The sequence below is a fragment of the Lactuca sativa genome, chromosome 1, assembly GCF_002870075.4.
Source record: "Lactuca sativa cultivar Salinas chromosome 1, Lsat_Salinas_v11, whole genome shotgun sequence".
In the NCBI taxonomy this organism is placed as follows: domain Eukaryota; kingdom Viridiplantae; phylum Streptophyta; class Magnoliopsida; order Asterales; family Asteraceae; genus Lactuca; species Lactuca sativa.
Genome location: NC_056623.2, coordinates 212,891,818 through 212,908,457, shown reverse-complemented (window position 1 = coordinate 212,908,457; position 16,640 = coordinate 212,891,818). Strand labels below are relative to the sequence as shown.

Below are 16,640 nucleotides of genomic sequence, written 5' to 3'. Positions count from 1 at the left end.
AACATGTATCTTCATAATCTTTTAAAAATGAGTAAATTACACGAGTGGTCCCTATGGTTTGGGATAATTTGTATGTTTGGTCCCTAACTTATTTTTTTAACTCGGAAGGTCCCTACAGTTTGTTTTTATTGCGCGTTTTGTCCTTGTCTTAACTAAAAGACTATTTTGACCTTGATTTAAAAAAAAAAAAATAAGTTAGGGACCAAACGTGCAAATTGCCCAAACCATAGGGACCATTCGTGTAATTTACTCTTTAAAAATTGCATGACAAAGTAACTTCTTATGTTGATAGTTCATATGGTGCCCAATATACAAGGGTTAAATGCAAGAGATAGCAATTTAATTTGATATGTTTGTGTATTATAGCATCCTACTTCTAATTTCTTTCTACTAAAACATAAAACATATAACTTCAAACTTTTTTCTAATTAAAGCTTAGTACTTTTTAAAATCTACACAATTAATAGATTGTACTTTCAGTTTCGTTTCATATTATATCAGTGAAAATTGTTTTGTATTTAAATGACATCTGTAATAAAATGAAATAAAAGTTGCATGCATGCACAAGAATCTAGAAATGTTAAAACATGAACCTCATTCTTTTGGAGGACAAGTTGACTTTAGAAATCAAAGATTCCATTTGGTCATGTGTTGGCTATTAATCCAATTACTATTCACTATTCTCTTTCTTTGCAAATAATCAAAAGGGATAAATGCAAGAAACAACAACATACTTTCTTTCATCATTTATTTCTATTAAAACATTGTAATTTTCAATTTTTTCTCATCAAGATGTTGTGCATTTGAAATCTACCTAATTATAGCATTGTACTTTCAATTTTTTTTTTTTCAACAAGACATTGTAGTTTGAAAGAAAATTGCTTTGTATTCCAATGACATTTGCTATAATTGGGTAGATTTTTCAAATTATAAAATGAAAGTAGGATTTTATAAAAGTTGTATAGGATCGATGAAAAGCATGTAGTTTTAGCTCATTTTTTCTATGAAATGAGAGGGGAAAATAGCAGTGAAAGCTTCATCAGGTGTCAAGACCTTGTATGAGATTATGATATGTATCTTTTTCTCATAACTAACTAAATTCCTTAATGTCATTCATGATCTATTAACTTATTAGTTAGTTGTGTATTAAATCTATTAAATTGTTGGTTGTTGAGATACTTTTATAAAGTTGAGGTTTCTTTCATTTTCAATCATTCAATAGAACATTCTTAGCATGTATCTCTAAAAGTAACTTTGTCTTCTTTCTAAAGAAACCATGTTTGCATTTATATGTTTTTTTTTTTAATCCACAAACCAATGAACGTTGAGTGATGTTTCTTGCATTTAACCCATACTAGATAATAAAAACATGTAAACCATGTTTACTTTATTAACAATCCAGTGAATTTATACAACGCCGAAATACATAAAGCTCCAGTCGATAAAAACAAATACCCCTAATTAGTTAACATAGTCCAAAAAGAGGACTGACAGAGGAGAGAGGGAGAGCATGTTACTCGATATAGTTATTATCTTATGAGTAAATTACATGAATGGTCCCTATGACTTGGGGTAATTTGCGTGTTTGGTCCCAAACTTATTTTTTTAACTCGGAAAGTCCATACTGTTTGTTTTTGTTACGCGCTTGGTCCTTATTGTTTGTTTTCGTTACGCGTTTGGTCCCTGTCTTACCTAAAAAGACTATTATTTAAATATGAAAAAATGATGCGGTAGGTAAGGTAAGGTGATGAGGATGGAGTTGAAAGTATGTTTATTTAAATAAATTAAAAAATCAAGAGCAAAATAGTTTTTTGTAGGTAAGACAGGGACCAAGTGCGTAACAAAAACAAACAGGAGGAACCTTCCGAGTTAAAAAAATAAGTTATGGATCAAACACGCAAATTACCCTAAACCATAGGGACTATTCGTGTAATTTACTCTTATCTTATTTGAAACGAGGTTTGGTGATTTATAATGATTCCTTGGAGTGCTTTTTTTTTTTTTTATTTTTTATTTTTTAAATTTATTATTTATTTATTTATCATTCGGAACTTTCCCCATACGGTTCGTAGGAGCTTTTACGCCTTCGTTCATTATGTCCAGCCAATTGCCTGCGACAACTCTTTTTTGCATCATCAAATTCCGTTAGGTCATGAAACCTGAAATTTATATCGGAATCAGTCATTCCATTCCATTCCATCATCATGTTTGTAGGAATGGAATAAAGATTTTCGTATTACGCGAAAAAAAACACTCATATACAACTTATCATATTAAATGTATATTAGTAGGGGTTTCCCATCAAGGCATTAAGTCCTAGCTTTTTTTTACAAATTTTCACTCATGTACTTTTTCTTTCAATTTCTCTATGTTTGCTGTCCTTTTTTCAAATATTATTTAAACATCATTTTTCTGGAGAAAATTAAATAAGAAAAAAGTTATTTTTTTTTACAATGAAGCCTTGTGTGTGGATAAAGTGACTGAATAGACGGTGATATATTTTGGATAAAGAACACAGATTTTATCTTTTTCATAGTGAATAAAATGTTTGAGTAAGAATAAATTATTGTTCTACCCTTCTCAATGTTTCTTTCTATTTAACGTATTTAACAAGTTTATACAATAAATTTGCTAACATATCAAACATATTAAACCACTTTGAAACAAAAAATTGCAAGAAATCAACAAAATCAACAAAATTAAACAATAAACTTCATGGAATTCTATCGCTTGGATAAAGTTACGTATGGACAAAGATTGTATGTTTTTTTTGTAGTAAATAAAATGTTTGAATAAGAGTAACTAACCATTATACCCTTCTCAACATTTCATTTTATTTAACATATTTAACAAGTTTATACAATAAATTTGCAATATATCAAACATATTTAACCACTTTAAAACAAAAAATTGCGAGAAATCAACAAATTTAAACAACAAAGTTCATGGAATTCTATTACTTGGATCAGGTTACATATATTTTTTTGTATTGAATAAAATGTTTGAGTAACAACAAATAACCGTTCTACCCTTCTCAATGTTTCATTCTATTTAATGTATTTAACAAGTTTATTCAATCAATTTGCATTAAAACACTTTGAAACAAAAATTTGCGAGAAATCAACAAATTTAAACTATAAACTTTGTGGAATTCTATTGCTTGGATAAAATCACGTATAACAAATATTATTTATTTATTTATTTATTTTTGTGGTGAATAAAATGTTTGAATGAGAGCAAATAACCATTCTACCATTCTCAACGTTTCATTCTATTTAACATATTTAACAAGTTTATTCAATAAATTTAGTTAAACCACTTTGAAACAAAAAATTGCGAGAAATCAACACAGTTAAACTATAAACTTTGTGGAATTCTAGCACTTGGATAAATGAAGAAAGATTTTATCTTTTATTTATTTATTATTTTTATTTTTATTTTTGTAGTGAATAAAATGTTTGGATGAGAGCAAATAACCATTCTGCCCTTCTCAACGTTTCATTCTATTTAGCGTATTTAACAAGTTTATTCAATAAATTTGCAACATATCAAACATATTCAACCCCTTTAAAACAAAAAATCGTGAGAAATCAACAAATTTAAACAATAAACTTCAGGTAGTTATTTCGCTTAAAGTTATGGATAAAGTTACGTATGAACAAAGATTTTATTTTTTTTGTAGTGAATTAATGTTTGAATAATAGTAAATAACCATTCCACCATTCTCAACGTTTCATTCTAATTAATGTATTTAACAAGTTTATACAATAAATTTGCAACGTATCAAACATATTAAACCACTTTGAAACAAAAAGTTGCGAGAAATTAACATAAACAATAAACTTCATGTAATTCTATCGCTCGGATGAAGTTACGTACGAACAAATATTTTATATTTTTTGTAACGAATAAAATGTATAAATAAGAGTAAATAACCATTCTATCATTCTCAATGTTTCATTCTATTTAATGTATTTCACAAGTTTATACAATAAGTTTGCAGCATAATAAACATATTAAAACACTTTGAAACAAAAAATTACGAGAAATAACAAATTTAAACAACAAACTGGAGTGTCTGAATTGGTAAAACCAACTTCTGTCCTCTCACTTAACCCATTAAGTCATTGTAAATTTATTAAGTAAAAAAGAAACAACCCTTTAAGTTCTTAACCCATTAAGGCCATTAAGTAAAAAAGAAAACAACACAACACAACAAATTAAGAGTTAAGAGTTTGTTTACCTGCTACATTGCTGACAGAATCGCTGTTGACGTACACCGATAACAACAATTGGAGCCTTTGCATGAACCTCACATACTTTATGCCTCCGGTGATATGCTTTGGATCTTGTCATATCGGTTGTGCAATTTGCCACGTGGCAAACCGGTTGTGTGGGCCCACCACTACCGGAACCCCTCTTTCCACCCATTGCTGCTTTCTTCCGCCCATCATCTACGAATGCCATGTCATCATCCATTTCCCATTCTTCCATGATGTCGTTAGTAAACTTGTCATCCATGTTGGATTTGGATTTTCTTCTTCTCATTCCCTTGAAAGAGGGTCTTTACTCTTTATATAGAGAGAACAAGAAAGTGAAGCTTTGGAATAGGAATAAGTGATTCCGATGTTCGGATTCCATGTGGAGGAATAATTGATGGCAAGTCTCTCATTGTCTCTGCTCTAGAATAAATGTTTGCATTTTTCTTTCTTTATTAAAAAGAATTATATCGACATCTTATTTTGTGGTATGAGCTTGTTTGTAGTGTAGCTCCATTTAAACAATAGTATATTTTAAATTTATAAAAGAAATTTCAAGAAGTAGCTATGTACTTTTATTTATTTGTGTACTAAAGCATACTACTCTACTTCTTTCAATTACAAAGTTGTATTTAGAAAAAAAAGTTTCTTGTTAAGGTACTCTGCTTTAATAGGGGTGTTAACGGGGCGGTTCGGTTCGGATAGTAATAAAATTGTGAACCGTCATCACGGGGCGGGTACTTCATGTGCACTAACCGAAACCGAACCGAATTAGCAAAAAAACCGAACCGAACCGAACCGTATAAAGGCGGATAACCATGGTTCGGTTCACGGGTACCCGCTAAATATAAAAATTCAAATACAATTAAAATTACAAACATCATTCCAACAATTTCTTTCTAAATATTACTAAGTCAAAAGAATTATAAAAACATAATAAAGGTCAAATAACATACAATATAATTGGTATAATAAATATAAAAATAAAAATAGAAGAAAACATAACGTAGAAGTGTAAAATTGGAATACCCGATCATGATTTTTGTTTGGGATATGGCTAAAAGTTCAATGAAAATGAATAATATTATATATATATATATATATATATATATATATATATATATATATATATATATATATATATATATATATATATATATATATATATATCAAACGGTTCGGTTTGGTTATCCGCGGATACCTAAGTATCCAAACCAAAACCGACCCGTTGATATCCGGTTTTTTCGGTTTCGGTTTTTTTATGTTTCGGTTTCGGATCGACTAGTTCGGCTCGGTTTTTCGGTTTTGCGGTTTTTTTGCACACCCCTACTTTGAAATTAGCTATAGCATGATACTATTGATTTTTTCTTATTAATACATTATATTTCTTATATTGTAGTGAAAATTGCTTTGTATTTTATGGACATTGCTACAATTGGTTTAATAATTTATGGCTTATATTATTATTATATCTTATTATCATATTAGAATAAAAATCAAGAAATAGCAACTTACTTTTAATTATTTGTGTATGATAGTTTACTACTTGATTTATTTCTATTACAACTTTTGCAAAATCAATTATAGTCTTGTACTTTAAATTCTTTCTTATTTGGACATTATATTTTGAAAAACATACATAAATATAGTAAGGAAAATTCCTTCTTGTAAACTACATCAATGAGCTATTTTGTGTTTTAACTTTCTATAAGTAATAACAAACCCTATTTTCGTAAAGGAAAAATGCATGAAATAATAAACTACTTTCATTTATTTGTGTATTATAGCATACTACTTTCAATTCTTTTTTTATTACAACACTGTATTTAATATAAATTTCTTAGTATATCTATATAGCAGTGGAAGTGTGTTTGGGTTTTGATGTGATTGCTATATTTGGGTAGAATAATTTGATGGTAAGATCATTGTTCTAGAATAAATATCTTTATTATTCTCTTTTTTTTGAACTACATAAACATCCTTTTTTGGCATATGAGCCATTTTTGTGTCTTCCACTATCTTCATACTAGAATAAATGTTTGTATTCTTTTTCCTTTTGGCATCCTATTGTGACAAGTGAGCTAGTTTGTGTTTTAACTTCCTTTAAATAATACTATATTCTATCTTATTGATGGAAAAATTCAAGAAATGGCAACGTACTTTCATATATGTATTATAATATTCTACTTTTTTTCTTTTTATACCATATTGTACTTTCAAAAAGTTTCTTATCAAGGCATTGCACTTTTAAAAAAACTACCATATTATGGCATTGTACTTTTCAAATTTCCTATTAGGACATTATACTTTAAAAAACCCCTACCAATTGCTATGAAATTAGCTTTTTATTCGGATGGTTTTACTATAATTCGATAGTTTTTTCAATTTACAGTGTTGTAATGTTAAATAAAAAGCACGATGCTGTAATACACAAATCAATGAAAATGCATTGCTATTTTTTTTTCTTCATATAACCATTTGATGCAAACTGATGTTATCAAACACACCATAAAAGGTAATTACAACCAAAGATATATTATAAAAAGTAAATTAAAAAAGAGATTATTTATTTGATGATATAGAATATTAGAGTTAACAAATAACTCTACTACCAAAACTATTTATTTGACCATTGTACCTCATATTCCAACCTTTTTATGCCCATCGGAAAATATAAAAGCGACTGGACCAATTTGCCCTTATTGAAAATGATGTTATTGTCATGACCTGTTGAAAGCAAAACTATGTCACTTTTTCTTGCCATAAATTAGGACCAAATGTGAGGTATCTATATATTCATTCCATTTCACTGGTGTTGAAAATTTTGTATATTTATTATCTTTACATCAATTGAAATCCATGTATTTATTTTATTTTTTATTTTTTTATTTTTTTATTTAAGGGACTTAATCTGCTATCTAAATATGAATGTTTTTTACTTAACGCTGAAAGGAAGACTTGATATGTAAAGGTGAGAGAAATGATAGTTTTAACCTCTTACAAATTTGTCCTCATTTATATTTTCCTTACATTTTCTAAAAGTTTGCTATCAATTTCTCAAATATTTCTAAACATTATTTATTTACATAACATTTTATTTAATGGGCATATCTGTGTAACACAACATCCTACTTTCATTCCTTTCTATTACAACATTGTACATTCAATCTAGTATTTTTATTATGAAGGCAATTATATTTTGGAAATCTACCCATTTGTAGCATTGTATTTTCAGTTTTTTTTTATTAGGATGTTACACTTTGGAAAATATATCCAATTTTATCAATAAAGATTGCTTTGCTATGGATGACATTGCTATAATTAGGTAGATTATTCAAAGTATGATGTTATAATAAACAAAATTACAAATCATTGAAAGTAGGTAGCTATTTATTTACAACAATATCCTTAAATTTCCCTAAACCAGTAGTCCAGTACTTTCAATTTTATTCTCATTAAGATATTGTGCATTTGAAAATCTACCTAATTATAGCATTATAAAGAAAATTTCTTTGTATTCCAATGACATTGCTATAATTGGGTAGATTTTTCAAAGTATAAAATGAAAATAGGATTTTATAAAAGTTGTATAGGATCGATGAAAAGCATGTAGTTTTTGCTCATTTTTTCTATGAAATGGGAGGGGAAAAGAGCAGTGAAAGCTTCATGAGGTGTCAAGACCTTGTAGGAGACTGTGATATGTATCTTTTTCTCATAAGTAGCTAAATTCGTTAATATCATTCATGATCTATTAACTTATTAGTTAGTTGTGTATTAAATCTATTAAATTGTTGGTTGTTGAGATACCTTTATAAAGTAGAGGTTTCTTTCATTTTCAATTATTCAATAGGACATTCTTACATATATCTCTAAAAGTAACTTTGTCTTCTTTCTAAAGAAACCATGTTTGATTTTATACGTTTTTTTTTAATCCACAAACCAATGAACGTACGTTGTTGTTTCTTGCATTTAACCCACAGTAGATAATAAAAACATGTAAACCATGTTTACTTTATTAGCAATCCAGTGAATTTATACAACGCCGAACTACATAACGCTCTAGTGGATAAAGACATAAATACCCTTAATTAGTTAACATAGTCCAAAGGAGGACTGACAGAAGAGAGAGAGCTGTTACTCAATATAGTTATTATCTTATTTGAAACGAGATTGGTGATTTATTATGCTTCCTTGGAGTGTTTTTTTATAATTAATTTATTATTTTTTTGATTTATCATCCGGAACTTTCTCCATACGATTCGTAGGAGCTTTTACGCCTTCGTTCATTATGTCCTGCCAATCGTCTGCGACAACTCCTTTTCGCATCATCAAATTCCGTTAAGTCATGAAACCTGAAAACCATATCGGAATCAGTTATTCCATTCCATTCCATCATCAAGTTTTTAGGAATGGAATAAGGATTTTCGTATTATGTTTAAAGAAACACTCATACACAACTTATCAGATTAAATGTATATTAGTAGGTGTTTCCCATCAAGGCATTAAGTCCTAGCATTTTATACAAATTTTCACTTATGTAATTTTTCTTTCAATTTATCTAAGTTTGTTATCATTTTTTCAAATAGTTTTTAAACATTATTTTTCCGGAGAAAATTAAATAAGAATTTTTTTTTCACATGAAGTCTGGTGTGTGGATAAAACGGCTGAATAGACGGTGATATGTCTTGGATAAAGTTACGTATGAACAAAGATTTTATCTTTTTTGTAGTGAATAAAATGTTTGAGTAAGAGTAAATTATTGTTCTACCCTTCTCAACGTTTCATTCTATTTAACGTATTTAAGAAGTTTATACAATAAATTTGCAACATATCAAACATATTAAACCACTTTGAAACAAAAAATTGCAAGAAATCAACAAATTTAAACAATAAATTTCATTAAATTCTATCGCTTGGATAAAGTTACGTATGAACAAAGATTTTATGTTTTTTTTTTTTGTAGTAAAAAAATGTTTGAATAAGAGTAAATAACCATTATACCCTTCTCAACATTTCATTTTATTTAAGGTATTTAACAAGTTTATACAATAAATTTGCAACATATCAAACATATTTAACCACTTTCAAACATATTTAACCACTTTGTAACAAAAAATTGCGAGAAATCAACAAATTTAAACAATAAACTTCATGGAATTCTATCACTTGTATAAAGTTACTTATGAACAAAGATTTTATCTTTGTTTCGTAGTGAATAAAAATGTTTGAGTAAGAGCAAATAACCATTCTACCATTCTCCACGTTTCATTCTATTTAACGTATTTAACAAGTTTATTTAATAAATTTGCAATAAACTACTTTGAAACAAAAAATTGCGAGAAATCAACAAATTTAAACTATAAACTTTGTGGAATTCTATCGCTCGGATAAAATTACATACGAAAAAAGGTTTTTTTTTTGGTGGTGAATAAAATGCTTGAATGAGAGCAAATAAACATTCTATCATTCTCAACGTTTCATTCTATTTAACATATTTAACAAGTTTATTCAATGATTTTACATTAAATCACTTTGAAATAAAAAATTGCAAGAAATCAACACATTTAAACTATAAACTTTGTGGAATTCTATCGCTTGGATAAAATTACGTATGAACAAACATTTTATCTTTTATTTTTATTTTTATTATTTTTTTTGCTTTTGTAGTGAATAAAATGTTTGAATGAAAGCAAATAACCATTCTACGATTCTCAATGTTTTATTCTATTTAACAAGTTTATTCAATAAATTTGCAACATATCAAACATATTCAACCACTTTTAAACAAAAAATTGTGAGAAATCAACAAATTTAAACAATAAACTTCATGGAATTCTATCGCTTGGATAAAGTGACGTATGAACAAAGATTTTATGTTTTTTTTGGTAGTAAATAAAATGTTTGAATAAGAGTAAATAACCATTATACCCTTCTCAACATTTCATTTAACGTATTTAACAAGTTTATACAATAAATTTGGAACATATTAAACATATTTAACCACTTGAAACAAAAAATTACGAGAAATCAACAAATTTAAACAATAAACTTCATGGAATTCTATTACTTGGATAAAGTTACTTATGAACAAAGATTTTATCTTTTTTTTTTGTAGTGCATAAAATGTTTGAATAAGAGCAAATAACCATTCTATCATTCTCAACGTTTCATTATATTTAACGTATTTAACAAGTTTATTCAATAAATTTGCAATAAACCACTTTGAAAAAAAATTACGAGAAATCAACAAATTTAAACTATAAACTTTGTGGACTTCTATCGCTTGGATAAAATTACGTATAAACAATTTTATTTATTTTTTTTTTTGTGGTGAATAAAATGTTTGAATGAGAGCAAATAACCATTCTACCCTTCTCAACGTGTCATTCTATTTAACGTATTTAATAAGTTTATTCAATAAATTTACATTAAACCACTTTGAAATAAAAAATTGCGAGAAATCAACACTTTTAAACTATAAACTTTATGGAATTCTATCGCTTGGATAAAATTACGTATGAACAAAGATTTTATCTTTTATCTTTTTTTTTTTTTTTTTTTTTTTTTTTTTTTTGTAGTGAATAAAATGTTTGAATGAGAGCTCTATTTAACGTATTAAACAAGTTTATTCAATAAATTTGCAACATATCAAACATATTCAACCACTTTGAAACAAAAAATCGTGAGAAATCAACAAATTTAAACAAAAACACTTCAGGTAATTATTTCGCTTAAAGTTATGGATAAAGTTACGTATGAACAAAGATTTTATCTTGTTTGTAGTGAATAAATGTTTGAATAATAGTAAATAACCATTTCACCATTCTCAACGTTTCATTCTAATTAACGTATTTAATAAGTTTATACAATCAATTTGCAACATATCAAACATATTAAACCACTTTGAAACAACAAGTTGCGAGAAATTAACAAATTTAAACAATAAACTTTGTGTAATTCTATTGCTCGGATAAAGTTATAGATAAAGTTACGTATGAACAAATATTTTACCTTTTTTTAGTGAATAAAATGTTTAAATAAGAGTAAATAACCATTCTATCCTTCTCAACGTTTCATTCTATTTAATGTATTTCACAAGTTTATACAATAAATTTGCAGCATAATAAACATATTAAAACACTTTTAAACAAAAAATTGCGAGAAATCAACAAATTTAAACAACAAACTGGAGTGTCTGAATTGGTAACACCAGCTTTTGTCCTCTCACTTAACCCATTAAGTCATTGTAAATTTATTAAGTAAAAAAGAAACAACCCTTTAAGTTCTTAACCCATTAAGGCCATTAAGTAAAAAAAAATAGCACAACACAACAAATTAAGAGTTAAGAGTTTGTTTACCTGCTGCATTGCTGACAGAATCGCTGTTGACGTCCACCGATAACAACAATTGGAGCCTTTGCATGAACCTCACATACTTTATGCCTCCGGTGATACGCTTTGGATCTTGTCATATCGGTTGTGCAATTTGCCACCTGGCAAACCGGTTGTGTGGGCCCACCACTACCGGAACCCCTCTTTCCACCCATTGCCGCCTTCTTCCGCCCATCATCTACGAATGCCATGTCATCATCCATTTCCCATTCTTCCATGATGTCGTTAGTAAACTTGTCATCCATATTGGATTTGGATTTTCTTCTTCTCATTCCCTTGAGAGGGGGTCTTTACTCTTTATATAGAGAGAACAAGAAAGTGAAGCTTTGGAATAGGAATAAGTGATTCCGATGTTCGGATTCCATGTGGAGGAATAATTGATGGTAAGTCTCTCATTGTCTCTGCTCTAGAATAAATGTTTGCATTTTTCTTTCTTTTTTAAAAAGAATTATATCGACATCTTATTTTGTCGTATGAGCTTGTTGTAGTTTAGCTCCATTTAAACAATAGTATATTCTATTTTTTGTAATGGAGAATTTCAAGAAGAAGCAATGTACTTTTTCATTTATTTGTGTACTAAAGCATATTACTCTTGCTTCTTTCTATTACAAAGTTGTATTTAGAAAAAAACGTTTCTTGTTAAGGCACTCTACTTTGAAAATTCTACCAAAGTTATAGCATGATACTATTGATTTTTTCTAATTAGGACATTATATGTGTTATATTGTAGTGAAATTTGCTTTGTATTTTATGGAAATTGCTACAAGCCTACTATTGGTTTAATGATTTATGGCTTATATTATTATATCCTATTATTGTATTGGAATTAAAATCAAGAAATAGAAACTTACATTTAATTATTGTGTATGATAGTTTACTACTTGATTTATTTCTATTATAACTTTTGAAAAATCAATTATAGTCTTGTACTTTAAATTCTATCTTATTAGGACATTATATTTGAAAAATCGTACATTAATATAGTAATGAATATTCCTTCTTGTAAACTACATCAATGAGCTATTTTGTGTTTTAACTTTCGATAAGTAATAACAAACCCTATTTTCGTAAAGGAAAAATTCATGAAATAGTAAACTACTTTCATTTGTTTGTGTATTATAGCATACTACTTTCATTTCTTTTTATTACAACACTGTATTTAATATAAATTTCTTAGTATACCTATGTAGTAGTGGAAGTGTGTTTGGATTTTGATGTGATTGCTATATTTGGGTAGAATAATTTGATGATAAGTCTTTCACTATCATTGTCCTAGAATAAATATCTTTATTATTCTCTATTTTTTGAACTACATAAACATCCTTTTTTTGGCATGTGAGCAATTTTTTTGTGTCTTCCACTATCTTCATACTAGAATAAATGTTTGTATTCCTTTTTCTTTTGGCATCCTATTGTGACAAGCGAGCTAGTTTGTGTTTTAACTTCTTTTAAATAATACTATATTCTATTTTATTGAAGGAAAAATTCAAGAAATGACAACGTAATTTCATATATGTATTATAACATTCTACTTTCATGCATTTTATTACCACATTATACTTGCAAAGAAGTTTCTTATCAAGGCATTACACTTGAAAAAACTTCCATATTATGACATTGTAATTTCCAAATTTCCTATTAGGACATTACACTTTAAAAAAACCTATCAATTGCTATAAAATTTGCTTTCTATTCAGATTGTTTTACTATAACGTGATAGATTTTTTAATTTACAATGTTGTAATGTAAAAAAAAAGTAGGATGTTGTAATACACAAATTAGTGAAAGTACAATGGTAACTTTTTTTCATATCATTCGATGCAAATTGACGTTATCAAGCACACCATAAAAGTTAATTACAACCAAAGATATATTATAAAAAGTAAATTAAAAAAGAGATTATTTATTTGATCATCTACTCTAATAAATGAAAATGTTATTGCCACTTGTCATTCTCTCATTTAATTGGCCACATGTCATTTTGTCATAATTTTGAAATATATTTATTTTGCACTTGTCAATTACTTCATTATTCATTTCCACTATATCATTAATTTAGTTTCTATAAATTAAACCTACTATAATAACTATTAATTTCAAATTTGAAATTTAAAATTTCAATTTCAATTTCAATTTCAAATAAATTTACATTTTAAACCTTTGTATTTAACATTTTATTATAATAACTCGTTTAGTACACGGGTCTAACAATTAAACGCATAATTTTAATTAATTTATTTTTTGCATGTTTTTTTTTTCATAATTTTCACTTATTTCATTTTTCAAATTCAGATAAACTTTTCATTTAATCGTTACTATTTAACATTATGTTTTAATTAACCCGTATAATATACGGGTTTCACACCTAGTATCAGTGTTCTAAAAGGCGCGCCAAGGCGCGCCATGGCGTGAGGCGTGGCTTCGCCGTTACGAAAAGCTTCATAACGTTGCTGTTAGGCGTAACGCATGGCAAAGTGTGATATGGCGCGCCATGGCGCGTTATGACGTGTTATGGCGCGTGTTTTTTCGTTTGAGACACAGTTTTTTTCTCTTTGTTATGTCTTTTCAAACCGGAGATACAAGTATTGTGGTTTTTGTTAACTTTTTGTTATTAGTTATTGATTTAACACTTCTAAAAAGTAGTTATATTTAATACAAATTTATATATTTATGTGGTAATATAATTTTAAATTAATACAAAATCGCCGCCTTACATCACGCCTTGAAAAACGCCGTGGCTCGTTAAGCTTAAGGCTTGGCCTTGCCGCCACGCCACGCCTCACGCCATTTAGAATCTTGCCTAGTATAGAATATTAGAGTTAACAAATAACTCTACTACCAAAACTATTTATTTGACCATTCTACCTCATGTTCCAACCTTTTTATGCCCATTGGAAAATATAAAAGCGACTGGACCAATTTGCCCTTATTGAAAATGATGTTATTGTCATGACCTGTTAAAAGGGAAAACTGTGTCAATTTTTTTTTGCCATAAATTAGGACCAAACATGACGTATCTATATATTCATTCCATTTCACTGGTGTTGAAAATTTTGTATATTTATTCTTTACATAAATTGAAATCAATATTTATTATTATTATTATTATTCTTTTATTGTATTTTTATTTAATGGACTTAATCTGGTATCTAAATATGAATGTTTTTATAACTTACCGTTGAAAGAAAGACTTGATACGTAAAGTGAGAGAAATGACAGGTTTAACCTTTTACAAATTTGTCCTCATCTATATTTCCTTACATTTCTTCAAGTTTGTCAACATTTTCTCAAATATTCTTTATACATTATTTATTTACACAACATTTTATTTAATTGGGAAAAAACAAGGCCACAAAATGAATCTTGTGTCCTTTTGTACTTTTTGTCTTTTATAGAGGAATATGCAAGAAACATCACATACTTCCATTTATTTCGTATTTTCATTTCGTTCTATTATAACATTGTACATTCAATCTAATCTTTTTATTACGAAGTCAATTATATTTTGGAAATATTTTATTGGAACGTTACACTTCAGAAAATCTATTCAGTTATATCAATAAAGATTGCTTTGTATATGGATGACATTACTGTAAATCCATCGATTTTTTCAATGTATGATGTAATATAATAAACAAATCATTGAAGGTAGGTTGCTATTTATTTACAACAATATCCTTAGATTTCACTTAACCAATATATGAGCACCGTGTTCTTTCTTTTGGAGACAAACTTTTGAGGGTGCACTTCGGACGACTCAAAGCATGCAACAAATAGTTTGCAAGATGGATCTCATTCTATGCCTACCTCGAAGATGATTAGTGCACAAATTCCAAACATACCCATTTGTTTATGTTCAAGTCTTTATCATTTCCTGATGGTTGTCCTTTAATTTGAAGATAGAAAGATTCCCACTAATCATCAAAGAACTTAGTTTTTAGGGTCCAAAAGATTCCATGTACCCTAACCCTTCGAGTGTGGGGATGAAAGCTTGTGTGCTTGGTTGACCAACTTTTGCAGGCCCTTGACTAGATCATACTTTTTATTTATTTATTTAATTTTTTTGGGTTAATAACGTCTATATTTCCCCCAATTTATGTTATAACGTAGGTTTGAAATGAATTATGCAACACATTTTATATTAGGACTCAAAGATGCAATACTAATATGTTAATCGGTTGAAATATTGTTGCATATTATTCTTACTTTGGTTTTGTTAATACTTAATACCTTAACATAGATGTCTACTTTACTTTGGATTTGTTAATATCTAGTTTACTAACTTAAAACAAAGTCATTTAGCATGATTTATTTATGTGGCTTTTAAATATTAGAGTAAATAATAAAGTTTTTTTTTTTTTTTTTTTTTTTTTTTTCATAAAAAGATATGTTATGGTATGCACTTTATTTCATAGTCATTTAGCATGATTTCGTTATGTGATTTTTTTTACAAATCAACAAAAATAATCCCTATGGTATGCATTATTTTTGGAAAAAGGTCCAAACCTTGGAAAAATTATATACATATATATATATATATATATATATATATATATATATATATATATATATATATATATATATATATATATATATATATATATATATATATATATATATATAGGGAAGGTTATTTGGAAAACAAAAAAACCCTAAAAATCATAAAAATGCATAAAAAAAATACTCAAAGATTACAATTTTTTTTTTTAATTTTTTTATAAAAAAATCGCAGGTTTTTTAATAAATTTGATGAAAAAAATTAAAAAATCAAATTTCTTTTTTCAAAAAAAAAAAATCAACGAATTTATTTAAAAATATGCGATTTTGTCATTAAAAAATTCAAAAAAAAGTTTTGTGATCTCTAAGTATTTTTTTTATGCATTTTTATGATTTTTAGGGTTTTTTGTTTTCCATAGAACCTAAACGTATATATATATATATATATATATATATATATATATATATATATATATATATATATATATATATA

General features: G+C 27.4%; 2 protein-coding genes across 2 annotated transcripts; both read right to left on the bottom strand.

Moving 5' to 3' along the window:
• Nucleotides 1-1,359: 1,359 nt before the first annotated feature.
• Nucleotides 1,360-4,642, bottom strand: LOC111912407 (squamosa promoter-binding protein 1). Its single transcript, XM_023908143.3, has 2 exons — nucleotides 4,244-4,642; nucleotides 1,360-2,159 (listed from the first exon to the last, which is right to left on the bottom strand). Exons 1-2 carry the CDS (start codon nucleotides 4,546-4,548, stop codon nucleotides 2,042-2,044), a joined length of 423 nt encoding a protein of 140 aa, XP_023763911.1. The 5' UTR covers nucleotides 4,549-4,642; the 3' UTR covers nucleotides 1,360-2,041.
• Nucleotides 4,643-8,243: 3,601 nt separating this feature from the next.
• LOC111912405 (squamosa promoter-binding protein 1) lies at nucleotides 8,244-11,929 on the bottom strand. Its single transcript, XM_023908141.3, has 2 exons — nucleotides 11,618-11,929; nucleotides 8,244-8,611 (listed from the first exon to the last, which is right to left on the bottom strand). Exons 1-2 carry the CDS (start codon nucleotides 11,920-11,922, stop codon nucleotides 8,494-8,496), a joined length of 423 nt encoding a protein of 140 aa, XP_023763909.1. The 5' UTR covers nucleotides 11,923-11,929; the 3' UTR covers nucleotides 8,244-8,493.
• Between the last annotated feature and the right edge of the window lie 4,711 nt (nucleotides 11,930-16,640).